This window comes from Heliangelus exortis, chromosome 10, assembly GCF_036169615.1.
Source record: "Heliangelus exortis chromosome 10, bHelExo1.hap1, whole genome shotgun sequence".
NCBI classification, from domain to species: domain Eukaryota; kingdom Metazoa; phylum Chordata; class Aves; order Apodiformes; family Trochilidae; genus Heliangelus; species Heliangelus exortis.
This window is the reverse complement of record NC_092431.1, coordinates 18,321,500-18,341,357: the sequence shown is the minus strand read 5'-3', so window position 1 is coordinate 18,341,357 and position 19,858 is coordinate 18,321,500. Positions and strand designations below refer to the sequence as shown.

General features: G+C 44.1%; 1 protein-coding gene across 5 annotated transcripts in view; it reads right to left on the bottom strand.

Annotated features, from left to right (window-relative positions):
• Positions 1-19,858, bottom strand: part of ELF2 (E74 like ETS transcription factor 2) — a 37,939-nt gene that overhangs the window by 1,926 nt on the left and 16,155 nt on the right. For 4 of the 5 annotated variants that reach the window (XM_071753787.1, XM_071753788.1, XM_071753790.1 and 1 more), the window contains 5 exons: positions 7,961-8,074; positions 6,635-6,808; positions 5,139-5,225; positions 964-1,156; positions 251-604 (listed from right to left, as the gene is read on the bottom strand). In XM_071753787.1, the coding sequence (XP_071609888.1) occupies positions 251-604; positions 964-1,156; positions 5,139-5,225; positions 6,635-6,808; positions 7,961-8,074 (922 nt within the window). Of the gene's footprint in view, positions 1-250; positions 605-963; positions 1,157-5,138; positions 5,226-6,634; positions 6,809-7,960; positions 8,075-14,793; positions 15,101-19,858 lie in introns of those variants that run through there. The other variant, XM_071753789.1, reaches the window with a different exon arrangement.

Below are 19,858 nucleotides of genomic sequence, written 5' to 3'. Positions count from 1 at the left end.
CAAGAGGACTTTGGAAATTTAGGAGCATTCATCTCCCTTTCTTCCCTTTCCTCTCTCTACAGAACTTTAAAACACATGAAAATGCAAATATATTGACAGTTGGCTCTGATCTCATAGGCCGCAGTATTCCACTGCTATTTGCAAATCAGAAACACTTTCCAGCATTTAAAACATAAAACAAAACCACTAAAAGACAGCTTACTAACCAAAAACTGCTTCTCATTAGCAAATGAGCCACATTAATACAAACCTGGGAGCTGTTGTTGCTGGGACAGTAGTAGTGGTAGTTGAGGAACGAGATGATGATGTGTCATGCACTGGTGAGGCAATATTCACAACTCTGGTGACTGCTTTTTCTGTTCTGGTACAACTTAACTGAGAGGAATTTTTTCCTCCACGTGCTGAAGTTGCTGCTTTCAAAAGGTTTTCTGCAGATAAAGACACTCTTTCCAATGACTTTTCATCTGTGGGCATTGACAAATCTTCATTGCAGGGCTCGCTTTTGTCATCATCTATGACAACTATATTTTTTGGCATCTCCTTAAACTGATACACAAGCCTCTGTCCCTCAACTTTTGCCAGGATTCCTCTTTGATAGTAGTATCTGCAAGAAATGTACAATTAAGTAGTCACCAACAGTGACAGGTTTTAAAGAAAACATCATTCTACACTAACAAGAAAATCTGAAGTAACCATAAAGTCCACACTGTGAGAAGGGACAGAAAGAAGCTGGCAGAGCACACTGACAGATGATCTGAAGGACCCAGCTGGAAAAAAATCTGACCTTTTAAATATATACTTCAGGAATTAAACTGCAAATTAACTGGTAACATAAAAGGCAACACAAAATGAGAGACTGATGCTTTTTAAACAGCAAGAGGGCAATGCTCTTAAAATTTCAGAACTGTTCTATTTCAAGAGGCAAAATTAAGAATGAGATAACAAGGACATAAGAGTTTTTACCTCAGAGCTCTTCCCATAGTCTCATAGTTCATGTCAGGTTTGTTTTTATGTTTTCCCCATAATTTAGAGACAGCTTTTGAGTCCACAAGTTTAAAGATTCCCTTCTCTCGCTGAGTCCATTTAATATATCGAGGACAAGTATTTTTGTCCTGGAGGAGGTCCAGAAGAAACTCCCATAAGTATGTTGTATTTCCTGTAATCATAAAGGATTTAAATGTGAGAAGCCCATTTTATAAAGATAACTGAAAATCCTCCATAGATAGGGAACTCTGACTGACCTGTATTACAAGCATGTATTACAGAGGATGGTATGTAATGTTCCCTGCACATATTCATTCATTTTGCTAAGTTTAGTAAAGCTTCCACAAATATTTACATTCTGAAAGGAGCCAATCCAAGTGATCTGTTACACAGCACAGGAGCCTGCTCAATCCAGCACCCATTCTCAGTTCTTCAAAAGAACTGTGGGTAGTGTTCCAAGTCACTACAACCTCCACCTGTTCAGCAGAGGCAGGACGAGAGCTCAGTTTTCTTCTCATGTTTGCTGCAACAGGGAGTGGAAATGCCAGTGCATTTTATGACACTGAAGGACAGCATAAAATAAGTATTTTTGAAGTAATAAATAAGTATTTTTTTAAACAACCTCCAATAACAAATCACCTAAACTATGGTTAAGTTTGCAACATAACCTCCTGTCCAGGAACTCAAGCTCTTACACTGACTGGTGTCAGCCCCAATCTGATATTTCCCAAATATATGTTGCAGAGTGACCAACATCCTTTCTGGGTGCAAAGCCTAACCAATTTCTAGCTACAAGTACTCATTTAGCAGAAATCCCATGTGTCTTTCTGCAATTAGGGGGATACAGAATGAGGTCAGCCTACAGGGGAAGAATTTAATGTACTTCTCAGGTATTCAAGAGATGTACTCTGGATTTCCACTGGAGAAGCCAAAAGATTGGGTTTATGACAGTGACTATCAGGAGGGCATAAAGCATAATGTGGGGGCTGTCTGCACTCAGTGTAACATTTGCATTTAGGAAAAGGGGAAAAGCAGTAGAAATTGAAAAAAAAAAAACAAAAAACATTCCATTTGTACAGCTGTAAAAGACAACTCAAGTTATCTGAGAAGGGAGAACTAAGACAGAGCTACAGTAACCTCAGAATGTTAATTCCAACTTTTCACTTGCTCAACTATTCCAGGGACTTACATGGGCCAAATAAAAAGGTATTAAATTTTTTTTTTTTTTTGTGAAAAAGTTTTCAGTTCTTGAGATTTAGTAGCCCAGCATAGCACTTGTTACATCACACTGAAGACAATTAAAATACATTAAAGCATGTTAAAGACCACTGTTCAAGACTCCAAGAAGTTAGCTATCTTTGAAAAACTTCAAAGGATAAAAAAAAAAAAAGTTTCCATTCTCTATAAGACTACCTTGCAGACAGCAAATAAATGTGTTTTACCACATGCTCAAATAAACAGTGAGTACCAACTCAAGAGCTACCAAAATCCAGCTTCCTCTGGATTTCAGTGACACTTCAGCAGTGTCACTACTACTGGAGTAGTGACCAACCTGTATGAGTAATGAGCCAACAAAAAAACTCAGGAATCCTTAGATCATCCTAGATCCTAGGGAATTTTTCTATTTTCTTTTTTCCCTTAATTCCTTAGAAATAGAATTTCTGGGTCCACAGAATGCTCCAGGATTCTCTGCAAAAATATATGTGGGCTTGGAGGTAAATGGGAACTTCAAGATAAATCATTCCTGAAAGTGCCTCATTTTTCTGCAGGAACTGTGCTGTTGACTCAGCAGATTTCTTCTTTTCCTTCATACTCTAGATTGACCTAAATAGCAACCTTTTTTTTTCCACAGGAGGCAGAAGCTGATGAACCCCAGAGGAAGAAAAAGGCACAGCTGTAAAATATATTAACTAAACAGGTCTACACTTTAGCATCCTCAAGTCCAGTCTGCTAGACAAATATGTGCTGCCCCTTGCTAGGAAGACAGAAACCTTATTTATCAGCACAGAGCTCATCTCCACTCCTGAAGGGTCTCAGGCACTGTTAACCAGCACTGAGCTAGACAAGATTATCTCTATCACGTAGATTTTCCACAATGAAAGAAATTTTTGCATCTACCTGATTATTACAGCTGCCAGCTTCTTACAGAATGTCAGCTGTCATCTCAAAATAGGATTAATGTCCATAAAGTATGCAAATGGGACATGGCATTGTGCCTACCAACTAATTGTTGTATTGGTACCAGCACCTACGCAGAGGCTCAGCCAATTTTGCTCCCTCCAACTGCTTACACTTTGGACAGGGTGTTTATGGAAATGAAAAACAAAATATGTCAAGAGAAACCATGATGGAACAGCCAAGCCACTATGTGAGGAGAAAAAAATAACACTATCTCACTTTAAGAAAAAATATTTAGGCTTCCAGTGCTTCCTGTATAATGAACTGACCAAAGCACAGATTTACAGCTGCTTCACTCTGCACCACAAAGTATAAGGAATGCAAAAAGAACATGAAGTGATCCCCTTTCCAAATGTGCCCAACCAGCTGTCCCTCTGCTCTATGATTTAACTCTGCTGACAGTACTGAGCTCTAGGACTAAGTCCTTGTTTTCCAAAAACACACAGCATGTAAAAAAGCATATACTTGCAAGTACTTTTTAAAAATAAGTAACAAAATTCATATCCAGTAGCAAAATTAGTTTGCAGAATATGAAGCCTAGATTTTTTTTTAAAAAAAGTTATTTTATGGCAGTTGTTGTGTAAAATATAGAATGAGGGAACAAGAGACATAATAAGTAGATTGTTATGAAGGAGGGCAGAAATTAAAAAAAAAAATAAATCCAGGAACCACCAGACTCAAAGCTCAACCATCTCCAACTTCACAGAACAAGCAATACAGACAAGAAGTAGGGGAGACAGAAATACAGGCCTTTTCTTTCTCAGTTATTTGCCTGGCAAGTTAGGAGGAACTGGGACACTTTAAAAGAACTGTTCAAATAATGGAAAGCTGTAATACTGAAATCAGAATAAGCAAGCAAGCTAAGAAAGCTTTAAGAACACTCAAGAGAAAAAAGATAAGAAAAATAAACAAAATGGACTTTTAAGTACAGATGCAAAAATCTGTAACTTTTAATGATGTCCACTACTACACTCAAATCCAAAGATGGAAAGAGTGGCTGCTGCAGGGATGTCTGATTCCTGTTTGTGTTGGTTTTCATAAGCCAACTCTGCATGATGTCACTCTGTCCCATTCCTCCTTGCCCTGCTGACAAATGTGATGATTCTGGAGCTGTACCCAGATAAGGAATTATGTTAACAGCTGAGATTTGCTTTCAAACAAATCCCAAAGTAACAGTGGAGCTGACCACTGCAAACTTTTCAGCCAGCATGCTGCCACTGAGTGTCACTAAGCTTTGCTTCTCTGAGCCAGAGCAACATCTCCAAACAGCTTTCAGTGCAGTCAGTGGGGAAGAGATCCACATTTCCCACCTGTAACCCAGGGAAGAGCTGCCACACTGCGTGCCAGCTCAAAGGTAACCTGTAAGCCAGTGTCCCAGTCTGTGTAAATAGCAAGGGCTTGGAATTCAAGAAAGCAGCCACTATTTATCAGGGGAACTGTTACAAAAAGCATGACTCTCCTGCACAAAATCCCTCACTCAACCTGTAGAAAAATATACTGTACTTTGGTTTTCCCCTTCAGACAGAGGCTACCAGTCAAGCAACATATTGCCACTGAAGTTTGTGAGTCAACTAAAAAACATATTTTAAACCATCACCATTACAAACCCCCATTAGCTGTTTCTCCTGGAGAACAAACCTTTCAGCAGCAACTTAACAAATGCATGTCTGGAAGTTAACACACAACCCAAAGGGCAGCGTGAGGCAATGAACAGAAAGCAAATGAAAAACCAGAAAGCCCATTAACTGCAGAGTGCATTACAAACCACTTCTAGAGCAATTCCACACAGCCTTGTGCTACATCTTGTACAAACAAATTTGAAGGCATCAAATAAAAAAGTCTACTCGTCCATCAAACTTAAAAAAAAATAAATGCATATTTCCTGTGACAGATACAATATATCCACACTGTATAACTTTAAAAATTACAAGATTACTTTAAAGATTACTTTAAAAATTAATCACAGAAAAAGATACCTTTGCCTTCTCTAGGTTTCTTCTTTATACCTAGATCTGGAGAGCCATCAGACACAGCTGATTGTTGGGTCTTGGGTTTCCGGCCAGCTGCACACACAACATGGGAGGAGGGAGTGTTAATCATATGCAGAATAAAAGTGGAATATGCAGAATAAAAATCTGACAGTGGAATATAAAGAAACAGTTAAAATCCCCTAGTGTCTGATTACAACTACCAAAAAGTTTTAATGACCACTTTCTTGGTTATTTAACATACATCTGCTACACATCTGTGCTTTTCTTAAATCTAAAGCTTGCAGATCTTAGATTTGCATCTCTTTATCACCACACTGCACTAATTTTCCTCTAAATTACACGTCAATATTCTACCTTTGCATGTCTGGAAGCTATAATAAAAACATTCCCATAGTCTGGTGGATTGTATTTGATGCCTCTAAGAAAACTGCTGGATGTGCAAGAAACCTCACCAGGTACCAGCCTCTCATTTGGCAGCTGAGTGCTTAGAACTCAAACACAGTTCTGAAAAGTTTCTCCTCCAACACACACCAATCAGACAAATAAGATACCATGCTGACATGAAGATCTCATACTCATTCTGTAAACTGTTAGTATTTAGCCTGTTGTTTCACTGGAAGAATACCAAGCCCACCTGCTCTCCAAATACATACACACAAGTCCTCTTTGAATCTCTCTCTACTCCTCCTCCACTTTGTAAACTGTGCTTAAAAACCACAATAAAAACATCATAGAATTACAGAATTGGCTGGGTTGGAAGGGACCTCAGAGATCATCAAGTCCAACCCTTGATCCACTCCCGCTGCAGTTCCCAGCCCATGGCACTGAGTGCCACATCCAGGCTCTTTTGAAATATCTCCAGGGATGGAGAATCCACCCCTTCCCTGGGCAGCCCATTCCAATGTCTGATCACCCTCTCAGTAAAGAAATTCTTTCTCATGTCCAACCTAAACCTCCCCTGGCACAACTTGAGACCTCTTGTGCCCTCTTGTCTTGCTGAGAGTTGCCTGGGAAAAGAGCCCAACCCCCCCCTGACTCCAACCTCCTTTCAGGGAGTTGGAGAGAGTGATGAGGTCTCCCCTGAGCCTCCTCTTCTCCAGCCTCAACACCCCCAGCTCCCTCAGCCCTTCCTCACAGGACTTGTGCTGGATCCCTTCACAGCCTCCTTGCTCTTCTCTGGACCTGCTCCAGCACCTCAATCTCCTTCCTGAGCTGAGGGGCCCAGAACTGGACACAGGACTCAAGCTGTGGCCTCCCCAGGGCTGAGCACAGGGGCAGAATCTTTTCTGGCTTGGCAAAGCCCATTTTCTTGATACTTTATTCTTTTTTCCCACTGCAGACTCATTTTCTAAGAACTCCCATTTCAGACTTCCAGGAGTCTGATGACATGAGCAGAGAAATCAGATCATCCACTGCACCATCTGCAGCAGTGCACATCAGAAACAAACTTGGAGGCTGCTCCTACAAACAGCCATACAAACCTTTTTTCTTTTTCATTGGTTCATGAATATCAGGGGAAGTTGGGACAGGAGATGCATCCATTGGTTCTGATTCCTCAGTTGACACCTCCACCACAGTTTCTGTGATCACATCAGGTCTCATGGCCGCATGGATGAATTCTGGGGTTGACACACAAGGAGGGACAAAAACTTCCACTAGGAGGGGAAAAACATAAAGAGTATCTGATGAGGTTTCTCCTTGATTATTTTCATGTCTTACATTAAATTATTTTAAACAGAGCATATGGTGGGTAGCACTATAGCAAGATTCTGCTTCAACAACCTAGAAAATCAATCCAATTCCCAAAATAGTGTATGCTTGCCAGTACTGTAAGGCATTAAGACAAGTATCACACTAATATACTCTAGCTGAACTACTCAACTTTAAATGAAACTAATTAGAGCTTAAACTTTGATTCCTTATTCTGATCTCCATGCCTTGCTACAGTCAAGGGAGACAACATTCACAGCCTCATCCAATAAGTGGGTCACCCTGTCATAAAAGGAGATCAGCTCAGTCAAACAGAACCTGCCCTTCATGAATTTGGGCTGATTGGGGATGATCACTTGGTTGTTCTGCATGTATCCCATAATGGTATTCAGGATGATCTGCTCCAACAGCTTCCCCAGTACCAAAGTCAAACTAACAGGCCTGTGATTTCCCAGATCATCCTTATGTTCCTTCTTATATAAGGGGACTACACTGCCTGATTTCCAATCTGTTGGTACCTCTCCAGCCATCCAGAACTGCTGGTAAACGATGGCAAGTGGCTTGGTGAGCACCCCCACCAGTTCTTCCAGCACTCTTGAGTGCATCCCATCCAGCCTCATAGATTTGTGGATGTCACTGACCATCTCCTCCTGGATTGTAGGGAGGCCATTCTGCTCCTGGTCCCTGTCTCCTAGCTCAGGGAGTTGGGTTTCTTCTTTATAACTCCTTATTTTAAAAATTTAAAGTGTCAAATTCACAGAACCACAGAATGGCTGAGGTTAGAAGGGACATCTGGAGAGCATCAGGTCCAACTCTGTGATCAAGCATGGTGACCTAGCACCAGCTGCCCAGGACTGTGTCCCCAGAGAGGTTCTGAACAACCTCAAAGGTTGGAGACTGCCTCTCTGGACAACCTATGCCAAGGCTCAGATAAATAACTGTTACAGAGGAATCACATGAAAACTGAAAACAAATCAGTAATTTTGAAATAAGCAAGCAAATGTTTTAAACAGCATAGAGTTCTCCAAAGCAGATTTCCCAACTTGCTTGCTTTGCCAATTAGTGGAAGGAGAAAAGGTTCACTGTGGCTGACATACCAGGACTCCTGGCATCTCTCAGGCAGGTAGGAGACTCCATATGAAGCAAGGCCTCTGCAGCTTCAATTGTCTTATCTGTGCAGTGCACATTACTGCCATGAACTGATGCTTCCACTGTAAAAGGATTAAAAAAAATTCTTGAGAAGAGATTACTAATAACAGTCCACATGTATCACTGTACTACTCAATCTTAAACTTGAAAATCCCAAGATTGACAACAGGTATCTTCAGACTTTCCTCACCTACCTGTCAACAGAAATATTTAGGGAAGACACAAGACAAGAAGAGCCAACACTGTCACTCCCCATATTTAGATTTCTGATTCCTCAATTTGCCTCCTGCCTTCAAGCTAACCAGAACAAAACAAACTGTGATGAGGATGGTTACAAACTAGCAGAGTAAGGAAGTAGCACCATCTCCATCCATTATCCCATTAAAATCTAAAGGTCACCTCTCTTCACATTTTCACTCTACTCTCCTATAAATACATACATATATACCAAAGCACAAGATCAGTTTGCAAAACAGATATATCCAGATTTGCTTTCCTATATTAAAAATATCTGAGTTGGATTTAACAGGCTTTGTTGTTAAAAAATGAATCACAAACAATATGCAATAACTAAGGGAAGGAGATAAAAATATATCTTGCTTCAAGTTCTGGAAGTTTATGAAAACTAAGCAGTTAATCAAAAACAATCTAAAGATACTTCAATTTAAGTCTGATACAGAGCAGATCACAGCAACCCAAATGCAGCAGTGCCACTAAAGAAACCCACACCATCTTATTAATTAAAACTACAATTTTCTTCACAGCCAACTCTATATTCCTCGTCCTTGAAAAGGTTTTTAAAGGGGGTGACAGCAGAAACACCTGTTGCACATCATCCACACTCTGGCTAAGGTACAAGAGCTCTCTCCAGTTGCTCTTTCCATTTAAGGCCATCTGCTCAAAGCTGAGCAGCTCCAGCCAGGCAGCCAGCAGCCCAGGAAATCTATCTTTAGCATAAGCAGGGTCACCTATCTCCAGCGTCTGAGAACTCAAGAGGATTTGGTAATAATTCTCTAGGAGAACTTCAAGGCACCGATCCTACTGGCAATGTCTAAGAAACAACTTAAGGTTCATTTAGTGGAAAGCAGGGAAAATACTGCTAACACCATTCCTAACTTAAGTATTAAACAGGTTAATGTGGGCACACACGGGGAAAAAAACTCCCAGCCTACTGCAGTTTATTTAAACACAAAAATTAAAAGCTTGAAAAATCAATTAGCCAGCAGACTAGAGACATCAGCCAGAAGCTGAGGGTGAACACAATGCACAAATTCAAAATTCTGTAATGTCTGACTGACCCAGCCTGGCTGCCCACCTGCTGGCTGTGGGATTCCCACCACAGCACTCTCCTGCAATGCTATTTAGGGCACTTGACCTTTTCTAACAGTAGATGTCTGCTAGAGCTGACATTCCACCACACCTTCCCTAGGCTGGGGACAATAAAAGCCCAGCTATGAGCACAGGTGAATTACACTACAGGAAAGGGTCTCTATTGTGTGTTCTGTGCTTTGGATAATCAGTGGCAATCAGGAAAGGTGCAGTGTGAGCAACATTTCCCCAGCTGCAGGTCCCTGGGTGCTCCCCATGCCCAGGCAGCTGCTGTTTCTTTCTTTCCAAGCAGCACTTAGAGGTTTGTCTGGAGCCGAAGGCTGAACACCTGCACTGAAACTGAGTGGCATTACAGGAAACCCTCTACCTAGATTTTTTTTGTTGTTCTAAAGAGAAGGTTCAGTTGCACAGAAACTGATGACCAAGTTTCCCACCATCTACCAGATAAAATTTTCCACTGATCATCAGAATAAAGGAACAATATTTACCTCATCATTATAAATGTATCCATTCTATACAAACACCAAAATCCAAATCAGCATTTAATATAGTTTTATTCTAAAGCATGAAAAGAAGATTTAAAGGAGGTCGTCAAAGCTTTTTAACCAACCCTTCTGCCTCCTCTGCAGCAAAGAGCTGTACAGTTTTCATTCCTGTTTCTGCTGGTTACTATTTTTGGGACAACTACTTAGCTTGCTTCCATGCAGATATCAGACTGTGTATACAGAGGACTTCTTTACAGAAACCCAAACAATAATTGTCAAATTTCAGATGACTGAATCAGCTTACTGAAGTAATTGACTCCTAAATGCTTAAAAGCACACAAAATTTTCCTTCTTTTGTATCCAAAGTATTTCCTGTTAGACATTGCACTGCAAGTTCTCAGCAGAGAGTATGAACAAGGCAAAAAAGACAACTGTGAGCAATCTTTGTACTTTTCCAGTATTATGGCATTCTGTGGAGGGGCTAGAGTGGAAGGAAAGGGGACACAACCTCCCAGCATCTGGAAGAAAGGCTGCAGTACCATAATGGCAGAGCAAAGCCATCCTCTGCCCTAAGTAACCCTACCATTTCCAATAAAAATAGCACTATCTACTCCTCGAACACCTCTGACATTTGAAAATACAAACTTCAAAACAAGTTTTCCAACCTGAGTTACTTAGGACTTGACTGAATTTGCCACCTAAAACACATCAAGCAAAAACCAGCAACACTTCTGGCTTTGGCAGGAAAAACACACATGGTGTCTGCCTATCTTTGTTAACAAACAAACCTAACATTGCCAAAAAGACAGCTATTAAAATATTTACTAAAATGAGTACCAGTACCAGTTCAAAGTCTTCTCAGTTAGCTATGTTCTCCTTTAGCAGTTCAAGGCTCTAGCTCAGCCAGCAAGCATCAGGAGTTTCCAGTTGTTCTCAGGCAAACTTATTGCACCAAGACATTTGGAAAAGTGCTGAGTTTTATCTCGACACAAACCTTACATAGAATTTTTTTTTGCCATGATGGAAAATGGGTAACAGAAGACAGCAAGTCAGAATACTCAGGACATATGATGCAGAGGAGAAACACAGCTAGAAAATATAACCCAAAAGATGAAGTGGGGAACTGGCTCTCTCACACAGGGGAGGGGACAAGTGAAAACCATGTGGCTGTTGTTTAAGTTGACTTGGATCAGGTGCCCTCAAAGAAACTATACTTGCATCACAACTCTTAGTAGTAGCACTTCACACAATACAGATGGGGCAGGGGAAGAAGCAAGCCAGAGAAGTAGAGTCCTGCAATAAAATAAAATTTAAAAACCTCAACAAAAAACCACTTCATTCAAGTGCTATCACCACAGAAAACCACTGGCATTATCTACCACACTATACCTTACAGGGTCCTATAGTTTGTGCCACACAAGCACACACTACCAGAGCAACCTTCATCCAAGCACATCCAAGGTTGTGATGCACAAGCACAGCATCACAGTGGGCAGAAAAATTTCCAACCAAACCCTGATGTCTGTGACCTATTTCTTTAAACATGCCCAATTCACCAATTTTCTATTATATTTACACTGTGTTAGCACTGAGCACATAGATAAGACTTAGAAATCTAAATCAGACTCTACTGCTTGAGTAAACAACTGAAGAAGTAGCTCTGTTACCTTATATACTCATTTCAGGAAGAAGATCATTTGCCAAAATGAAGCAAAGCAGTTTAGGGATGGATGGAAGGGTATTTTCCAGACTCTGGTAACAGAACTGATCTAGAACAGGTTACTGAACACCACCACGTATCTTCCATTCTTTTAAACCAAAGCTCATCTCACTGCTTCTATGAAGAAACCATATTCTTTGGCACTTTATTTTAAAAATAGTTCATTTAAAAAATTTGGGTATGTTCGCAGAAAAAAAAAAAATCTTAGAAAAGAAAATAACTTCCATTTAAAAAATGTTAAGAGTTAAACAGGTTGATAGGTATCCTCACTGTTGACCTAGTGTCTTCCAGCTTCACTTTCTAAACAAATATCCTGTGGATCATTCAAGGCTCTCAACAGCTGTTCCAAAATACCAAACTTGGTAATTAAGTCTGACAGGGCTGCAGTTTAGCTATGCAGAAGAGAACACTGGCAACACACCCACTTTGTAACAATGCCCCCGGTTTTAGCATAAAACAAGGGCAACAAAATGAGTTAAAGCACATGATGAGAGGAAAAAAATGGACTGAAATAGTCAAAATGTTACCTTTAGAAACCTTTAGATCCCCCCTCTTTATCTGAAGGGCTATCAATGTCTGCACTCACAAGGTCAACACTTAATTCTAGCACCTGATTTACAATAGCTTATCCTTTAATTCCATCAGGCAACCAGAGCTATACTTTAATGAAGAATTCACAATTCCAAGCATGGAATTCAGTCAGGAGTGACTACACATATGCTAACAGACCTCATTAAAGTTTACTGGCAGGCACATGCTTGTTTTATCTCAGCATTTAACAGACCACAGTAGCAGCAGTGCTTAAGCAACATTTTAATTAAAACCAGCTGAATTGCCCCTATAGGTAATACCCAGAAATCTCTCTTTATACAGCTCTTGACTGGGGAAAAAAAAAAAAATAAAAAATTTTTGTTTTACTGCTTGTTTTATGAAAGGCATCATTTTCTCAGAAACTTGAGAACAATTCCCTATTTTCTTAAAAATTAAGTCTGGATCTGTTCCTTCCAAAGTCTTTGAGCTGCACACAATTCCAGGATCACACACTGCTTAGGAGCAAAAAGGAAGACAAAAGCAAGATCTGAAAACACTTGCTTCCCTGCCAGCCACCTTTTCAGACCGAGATGAAGAGAAATATTACCTCCAGAGCCAAAACACCTCTTTAGGAAAGTCATTTGGGAGTTGCTCTTACAACCAGCAATTAAGATAAGCTGGAGCAGTAACAATTTGGGTCCAGCTTTCTGCCCACGGTTACAAACACTCAAGTTTTGTAAACACTGAGGCCAGCAGCCACAGGAAGAAGCAGGCAGAGTTAATATAAGCCCTTAGGATAAAGGATTCCTCGCTGAAATCCACAGGCTGCCCTCTGCATATGTAAATAAGTAAACAGATCCAGTCTCCTGGCAGCAGGAGGATGAGGATACCAGAGGAGGGGAGGTATCTGTATCCCCCGCTGCAATGCAAATATCAAAACCAAAAAAGAATTACGTTGGCTGGGGGCTAAGGACACCAGAAAGAGCAGGACCAAAGGTCATTTGTTATTTATCAAAGGGCTGGCACCCGAGCAACCCAACTCCACCGACTTAAGCAGCTCTTGATGTAATAGTCAACTCCTTAAAATGTTTCCTATGCAACCAAAAGTTTAAAAAAAAATAAATACAAACTAGCTGAGGTCTCCTGCAGCAGAGAGCCCTGCAGTTCCCCGGGAAGCTGCTTTCTGTGTCCTACACAGGAGTGTCCCAAGGCTTGTGACAGGCTCTGATTTTCCTGTTCTGCAGCAGACCTGTTACTCACTGCTTTGCTGCGGAGGCATCTGCCTGGGGTTTGTTCCTCCCTTCCAAAAACTGCTGTTTTGGGGTTTTTTTTTCCACACTAATTAAACCAAACAATGATGAAGATTTGGTGACTAATGCCTCAGTGACAGTGATGCCTTTAGGACACCTTCACCCTCACGACACAGCCAGCACTAAGTCACACCCTTGCTGACCCCCAGCCGGCCACAGCCCGTGGCCGGGGCACGCAGGGACCCCCGTGAGGAGCCGATGACAAAAAGTCACAGCCGGGACTCCTCCGTGGGGAGCTGCGGCTTTGACATCCCCCCCGTGATTTCGAGCAGCGCTCACGTTTTCTCCCCCCCGCGGGGGGACAACCGGAGGCTGTCAGGAGGCGCAGGTTTAGCAGAACCCAAGGAGGCCAAACCCTTCCCCGTTATGAACGGCTGCGGGGGCACTGGGTGGGACGGGGACGGGGGGGGCTGCAAGATCCGATCGCCTGGGGAAACGGCGACGGGGGCAGCAGCGGCGACGGGGGCAGCAGCGGCGGCTCCTCCCGGGGGTCTGCCCGGGGGGTGGGTGTGTGGTGGTGAGGCCACGCGTGTCCCGGTGTCCGGGGTGTCCCTCACTTCCGTGTTTACACTCCGCTTCCCTCCAACTCCGCGCGCTCCCCGCCAGCGCCCCGGGAGCCGCCGCTCCGCCGCGCGCCCATTGGCGGCCGCCGGCCCCGCCCCTCCCCCGCCGCCCAACGGCGGCTCCCCTCATTGGCGCGCGCCGGGAGCCCCGCCCCGCCCGCTTCGGGGGGCCCCGGGGGAACGCGACGCTTCCGTTACGCAGCGCGCCTGGGGGGAGGGGGAGCCGCCGCTACCCCCCCTCCCCCTCCCCGCTTCTTACACCCCCGTCCCCCCCCTCCCCAAACCCCCCGCAACCCAACCCACCCACCCCCCACACACACTCCCCGCCACCGCACACGTGGGCCGCCGCCGACCGCGCAGAGTTTAAAAGGGCACCGGGAGGGAAAGGGGGGGGGAGGGGGAAGGGACGCGCGGGTGCGCAGCCCGGGGGTGCCCGGGCCACGGCCCTAGCGCGGCGGTGCTCGGCCTGCCCCCTCAGGCAGCGTGGCGGAGGGCCGGGCCGGGCAGGGGGGAGACGGGAGGACAACAATCTCGCACACTTCCTGGTTCTCGTCCCGGCCGCGCAAACCCCGCAAAACTCCTCCGCCCGCCCCGCCGCAACTTCCGCCGCGCTGGCGCCGGTAGCGCGGCCTCCCGCGCCCAGGGCAGGTGCCCCGGGCCGCCTCACGCCGGCCCGGCCGCTGCCAAGGTGATCACTTCCTGATTGCCCTCCATTGCCTCCACGCCCGCCGCCGGAGCACGGCGTGCGCCGCCGCTTCCCCCCTCTCTCTCTCTCCCTCTCTCCCTATTCCTCCATCCCGCCGCCCCCGCCGAGCGCGGTGCGGCCGCGCGGTCGCGGCTTACCGGCCCGGATGAGGAGGTCGAGCTGGTTCGTGGGCCCCTCATGCAGGGAGGTCGCCATGTTTACGCTGCCGGAGCGGTTTCACATTGACCGGGGCCGCCGGGCGGGCGCTCGCCGGGCACGCGCAAAGGGCCGGCGGCGAGGCGCGCGCCCGCGTCCCGGGGCGGCGGGGAAGGAGAGCGCGGGCACGGCGCGGCGGCGGCGGCAGCGGGAGCGCTTCCTGCGGGGTAGCGCGGCACACGCGATCCTTCCGCCGCCGGCCTCAGACAGGAAGTGCCGCGCCGGCACTCGCCCGCCGCCGGCACTCGCTCGCCCACGGCCAGCGCTCACCGGCGGGGGGTGAAAAGCCGCCGGGGCTCCGCCGGCCGCCCGCGCCCCGGGGCGCTGCGAGGTGCGGGTGCGGCAGGGCGCGGATCGCGCCTCCGCCTCCCGCGTCCCCTGAGGCGGCGGCAGCCAAGGACGCAGCTCGTTACCCGGAGCACCCGGTGGCCCCGGGCGGGGACACCGCCTTAACCCCACGGCCGCTCGCACCGAGGCGCCCCGGGGACGATCCCTGCCAGAGAAAGCCCCTCAGGAGGAGCCTGACGGTCCCCGCCGGGGGAAGGCAGTACCAAGTTTTCTCCCGGGGCTTCCCGCCCCAGAGATATTTCGGCACAAAACTTTCCTGAACGGAATCCGCCTCGACTCCCTGCCGGGAGCGGGGCTGATCCCACGGGCACTTCAGGTAGAGAAAGCCCCCATCCCGTGTGTGTATACATATATATATATATATAAAAAAATTATACATATTATTGTATATATAATATAGGGGTTGGGGGTGGGAGAAAAAAAAAAAGGAAAAGAAAAAAAGGAAAAGAAAAAAAGGGAAAGAAAAAAAGGGAAAGAAAAAAAGGGAAAGAAAAAAAGGGAAAGAAAAAAAGGGAAAGAAAAAAAGGGAAAGAAAAAAAGGGAAAGAAAAAAAGGGAAAGAAAAAAAGGGAAAGAAAAAAAGGGAAAGAAAAAAAGGGAAAGAAAAAAAGGGAAAGAAAAAAAGGGAAAGAAAAAAAGGGAAAGAAAAAAAGGGAAAGAAAAAAAGGGAAAGAAAAAAAGGGAAAGAAAAAAAAGGGAAAGAAAAAAAGGAAAAGAAAAAAAGGAAAAGAAAAAAGGAAAAGAAAAAAGGAAAAGAAAAAAGGAAAAAAGGAAAAGAAAAAAAGGAAAAAAGAAAAAGGGAAAAAAGGGAAAGAAAAAAAGGGAAAGAAAAAAAGGGAAAGAAAAAAAGGGAAAGAAAAAAAGGGAAAGAAAAAAAGGGAAAGAAAAAAAGGGAAAAAGAAAAAAAAAAAAAAAAGAAAAAAGAAGAAGAGAAAAAAAAAAAAAAGTTGCATTGCTTTCTTATTAAAAGGCCACTACCAGCAGCACTTTTTAGGGTTAAGTCCTCTCTCACCTGAAGGACAACCCGGTTTAGGAACCCTGTAGGAATCTCCAGCACCCGGGCACAGAAGCAGCAGCCACAAGAAGGGGATCTCGGTGCGTCCCGGCTGCTTCCTCCCGGGGCAGAACCGCAGGGCTGCACACCAAGAAAAGCAAAGTACATCTTTGCTCTGCCAAGAAAAGCAAAGTACATCCTCCAGGAGCTCTGCAGAGCCACGGGACATGAGGAATTCTCCCTCAAGGCCACACACCCCAGGTCACTAAACGGATCAAGCAGCCACTTGTTGCCCCAACAGAGTCCCCTGTACACAACCACAGCTCCACTTAGAAAAAAAGAAAAGGGCACCAGCTGCATCAGCCTGACAATAAGGAATCTCTTCCCCTCTCGAGTTCTAGGAGTCGTAGAATCGAGGTCACAATCAGGAATTCAGAGGCATTTTCCCCAGCACAGAAATCAGAAGATACCACCCAGCATCAATCCCCTCCAACTGGTAGGTTGAGCTGGTTGACTCAAACTTCTGACAGATCACACTCCTCAAAGCTCTTTAGGAACACAATGTAATGGCCATACTCGTACACACAAATAAATTCAGACATTTTGTAGAATTCCCTCATCTCATTCCTGGCTGTAAGGAATTAAAATTATTCATCATGTCCTCAAGACCTGCAAGTGAGATGGTTCATTCTCCCATTCAAGCCACGGTATCTCAGGGCGGGTCTGTGCTAGAGTTTTGCCAGCCAAGCTCTTCCCAGCCAGGAGCATGGACAAAAAAGGCACTTTCCAGCCAGCTGTGATGGCAAAAAGCTCTCATGCAGATACAGCTTTGCCAACAGCAGAGTGGTCCTGTCAGCTTATGTTATTCAGAGAGGTGGAACAGCAGTGTTAAGAATTCCTTCCATCAGCATTTTCCCACTAGGGGACTCTGCTGTATGCTCCAGCAGAAATTTTTCTAGTGGAGACAAACCCAAGGACAAGTAAAGGCATTTGAAGGAGGCACACACTTAATCATTGCCACCATCATTAAATACACAATAAAACTACATAGCTCTGCATTAAAATATCCCAAGAACTGAAGTGTAAACCTCACACAGTGTAGTTTAGCAACACCACTGGTTCAGCTTACATCCAGAGTACTGAAATAACTGTGTACTCACATCACTTTGTCCTGCTGTTATTAAAAATCTTAATTTACCCCCACTTCTCTTCAAGCAGTTAGATCCACAGCAATCAAATCACAGTTAAGAACAGCTTGTCAGATTAGATCCAGACCGAAAGGTGCACCAGGACACTAAACACTTCTGAAGATCCTGACCTGTGCCAACAGGAGTTCACACCTGCATACTTTAGAAAGGATGCATTCATAGTTTGTTGCCTTCCTGTTCATTAGGTAATTCAGGGTGAACTGTTTACTGATTGCAACTTCCAGTCACAAAGGGAAGTGTTTGACTCATATCCAAATTGTTCTCTCCATGTCCTATGGGTAGAATGAGGTTTTGCCTAAGATATGTGAACTACATGAATAAGTGGATTCAAGGAATCCACGTGTATCATTTTTTTACAAACACCACGTGTCCAGAATGGAATACAAAAGATCAAGCTCTTGGTTTAATACTCATTTTCTAAGCAGCATTTAATTACTTCTGCAAGCACAGACTTAGCACAATGTTTGCCAAACTCACATGAATGGACTCGAGCAGCTGCACCTGACTCTGGTTCTTTTCCTCCCCTTGACTGTACACAGGGAATATCACTGGATGCCCAGGGGCTTCTAAGTTAGTTGGAAAAAGGCCAAAGCTCTGCACTGTCAAGGTTAGAATGTAAGCAACTAAAATAAATCTAGGAAGGGATCATTTTGACCCATGCCAAAATTATTTATGCAAGTATAACACTGAAGCATAACACATGTGATTTTTCCCAGTTCTGTTTGAACTACATTTCCAGTACCTTACACTGAACACTAATTGATTTGTCATGCTAAAAAAATCTTAGTGTTTCAGGGGGAAAAAATTAGTCAATAGGGAAGGAAGTAAACATGCACTTAACTTTTTAATCTCTTTTAAAGCCTCCTTTGTAGACAAGAGGCCAACAAAAAGGGATTAAAAAAAAAATCTACGCAGAGTGGTGGGTGGCCCAATGAGGCAGGAAATATTTACTCTAATGTAAATTTCACAGGATAAGTGAAATTGCACATTACTTATTTTTCTGTCATGATAAAAGTATTAAAAATATAGAGAGCCATATTTCTGAACAGCATCATTCTTTGTCAGACAAATCTATTTATTATCCTACTATCTTTTTTGTTTGTTTGTTTTGTTCAGTGTACAGAGACTAAGCTTTATTGTAATTTTTTTTTTTTAACCCAAGTTCAGCAGCCACGATAGCCAGGTAAACCCACAACTGCCAGAAAAAAAGTCAACATTTCTAATATGCAGGAAAGCTGCCATTCAAGCTATGATTATGACAGAGAGCAATGTATAAAGTGTAAGTCCTAAATAATTTCAAGACAGCAACAAGTAACTGCATTTTCAGCTGACAGCACAGAATCATAAAACCATAGAATGGGCTGGGTTGGAAGGGACCTCAGAGATCATCAAGTCCAACCCTTGATCCACTCCCGCTGCAGTTCCCAGCCCATGGCACTGAGTGCCACATCCAGGCTCTTTTGAAAGATCTCCAGGGATGGAGAATCCACCCCTTCCCTGGGCAGCCCATTCCAATGTCTGATCACCCTCTCTGTAAAGAAATTCTTTCTAATGTCCAACCTAAACCTCCCCTGGCACAACTTGAGACCTCTTGTGCCCTCTTGTCTTGCTGAGAGTTGCCTGGGAAAAGAGCCCAACCCCCCCCTGGCTCCAACCTCCTTTCAGGGAGTTGTAGAGAGTGATGAGGTCTCCCCTGAGCCTCCTCTTCTCCAGCCTCAACACCCCCAGCTCCCTCAGCCTCTCCTCATAGGATCTGTGCTCCAGTCCCTTCACCAGCCCAGTTGCCCCAGTTGCACCTCCTGTGCACATCAGAGTCTTTGGTAGATAAGAGTTTGCCTAATTCTACTCATGCTTTCTTGTTAAGGGAACTCAGCAACTTGGTTCCCATTAAAGGAAGAAGCTTCACTTGTTTGCAATATACACCAGTTCAACTTCACCCTGATTATTTTGAAAAAGTGCAAGACAACTCGAGAGAAAAAGTTGGATGTGATCAACCATGCAAGACAGCACATGTAGATATTCAAAATATGAAAAAAAAACAAAAACCCAAGGTTTCAGCAGATTTGGAGAAGTGTATGGGAATGGGACCCTAAATTGTCTTAAGCATTTTCCTTGAACAGTCCTCAGAACTAATACAACATTCACTGGCAACAGAAGAACTGTCAGCCTCCTATGCAACACTGCCTTTCCCACAATCCTGACAAACCTTTGCCTTCATTTAAATAAGCACCCAAGGACAGATGGCAATCTGTCTGAGGGCAGTATTTGCAAACTACATGAGAAATTGTAAGAGAAAAAATGCTGGAATGCCAAACAAGCTAAGAAGAAACTTCAAGCAGCTTCAGAAGTCCAGGCATGTCTTATTCTAAGTGCTGAAACCAGCCTACAAATTGCAAATAGAGCAAAGTTAGCTTTGCCCAGATGTGAAGAGATTCACATTTAATCATTCCAGAGGTAG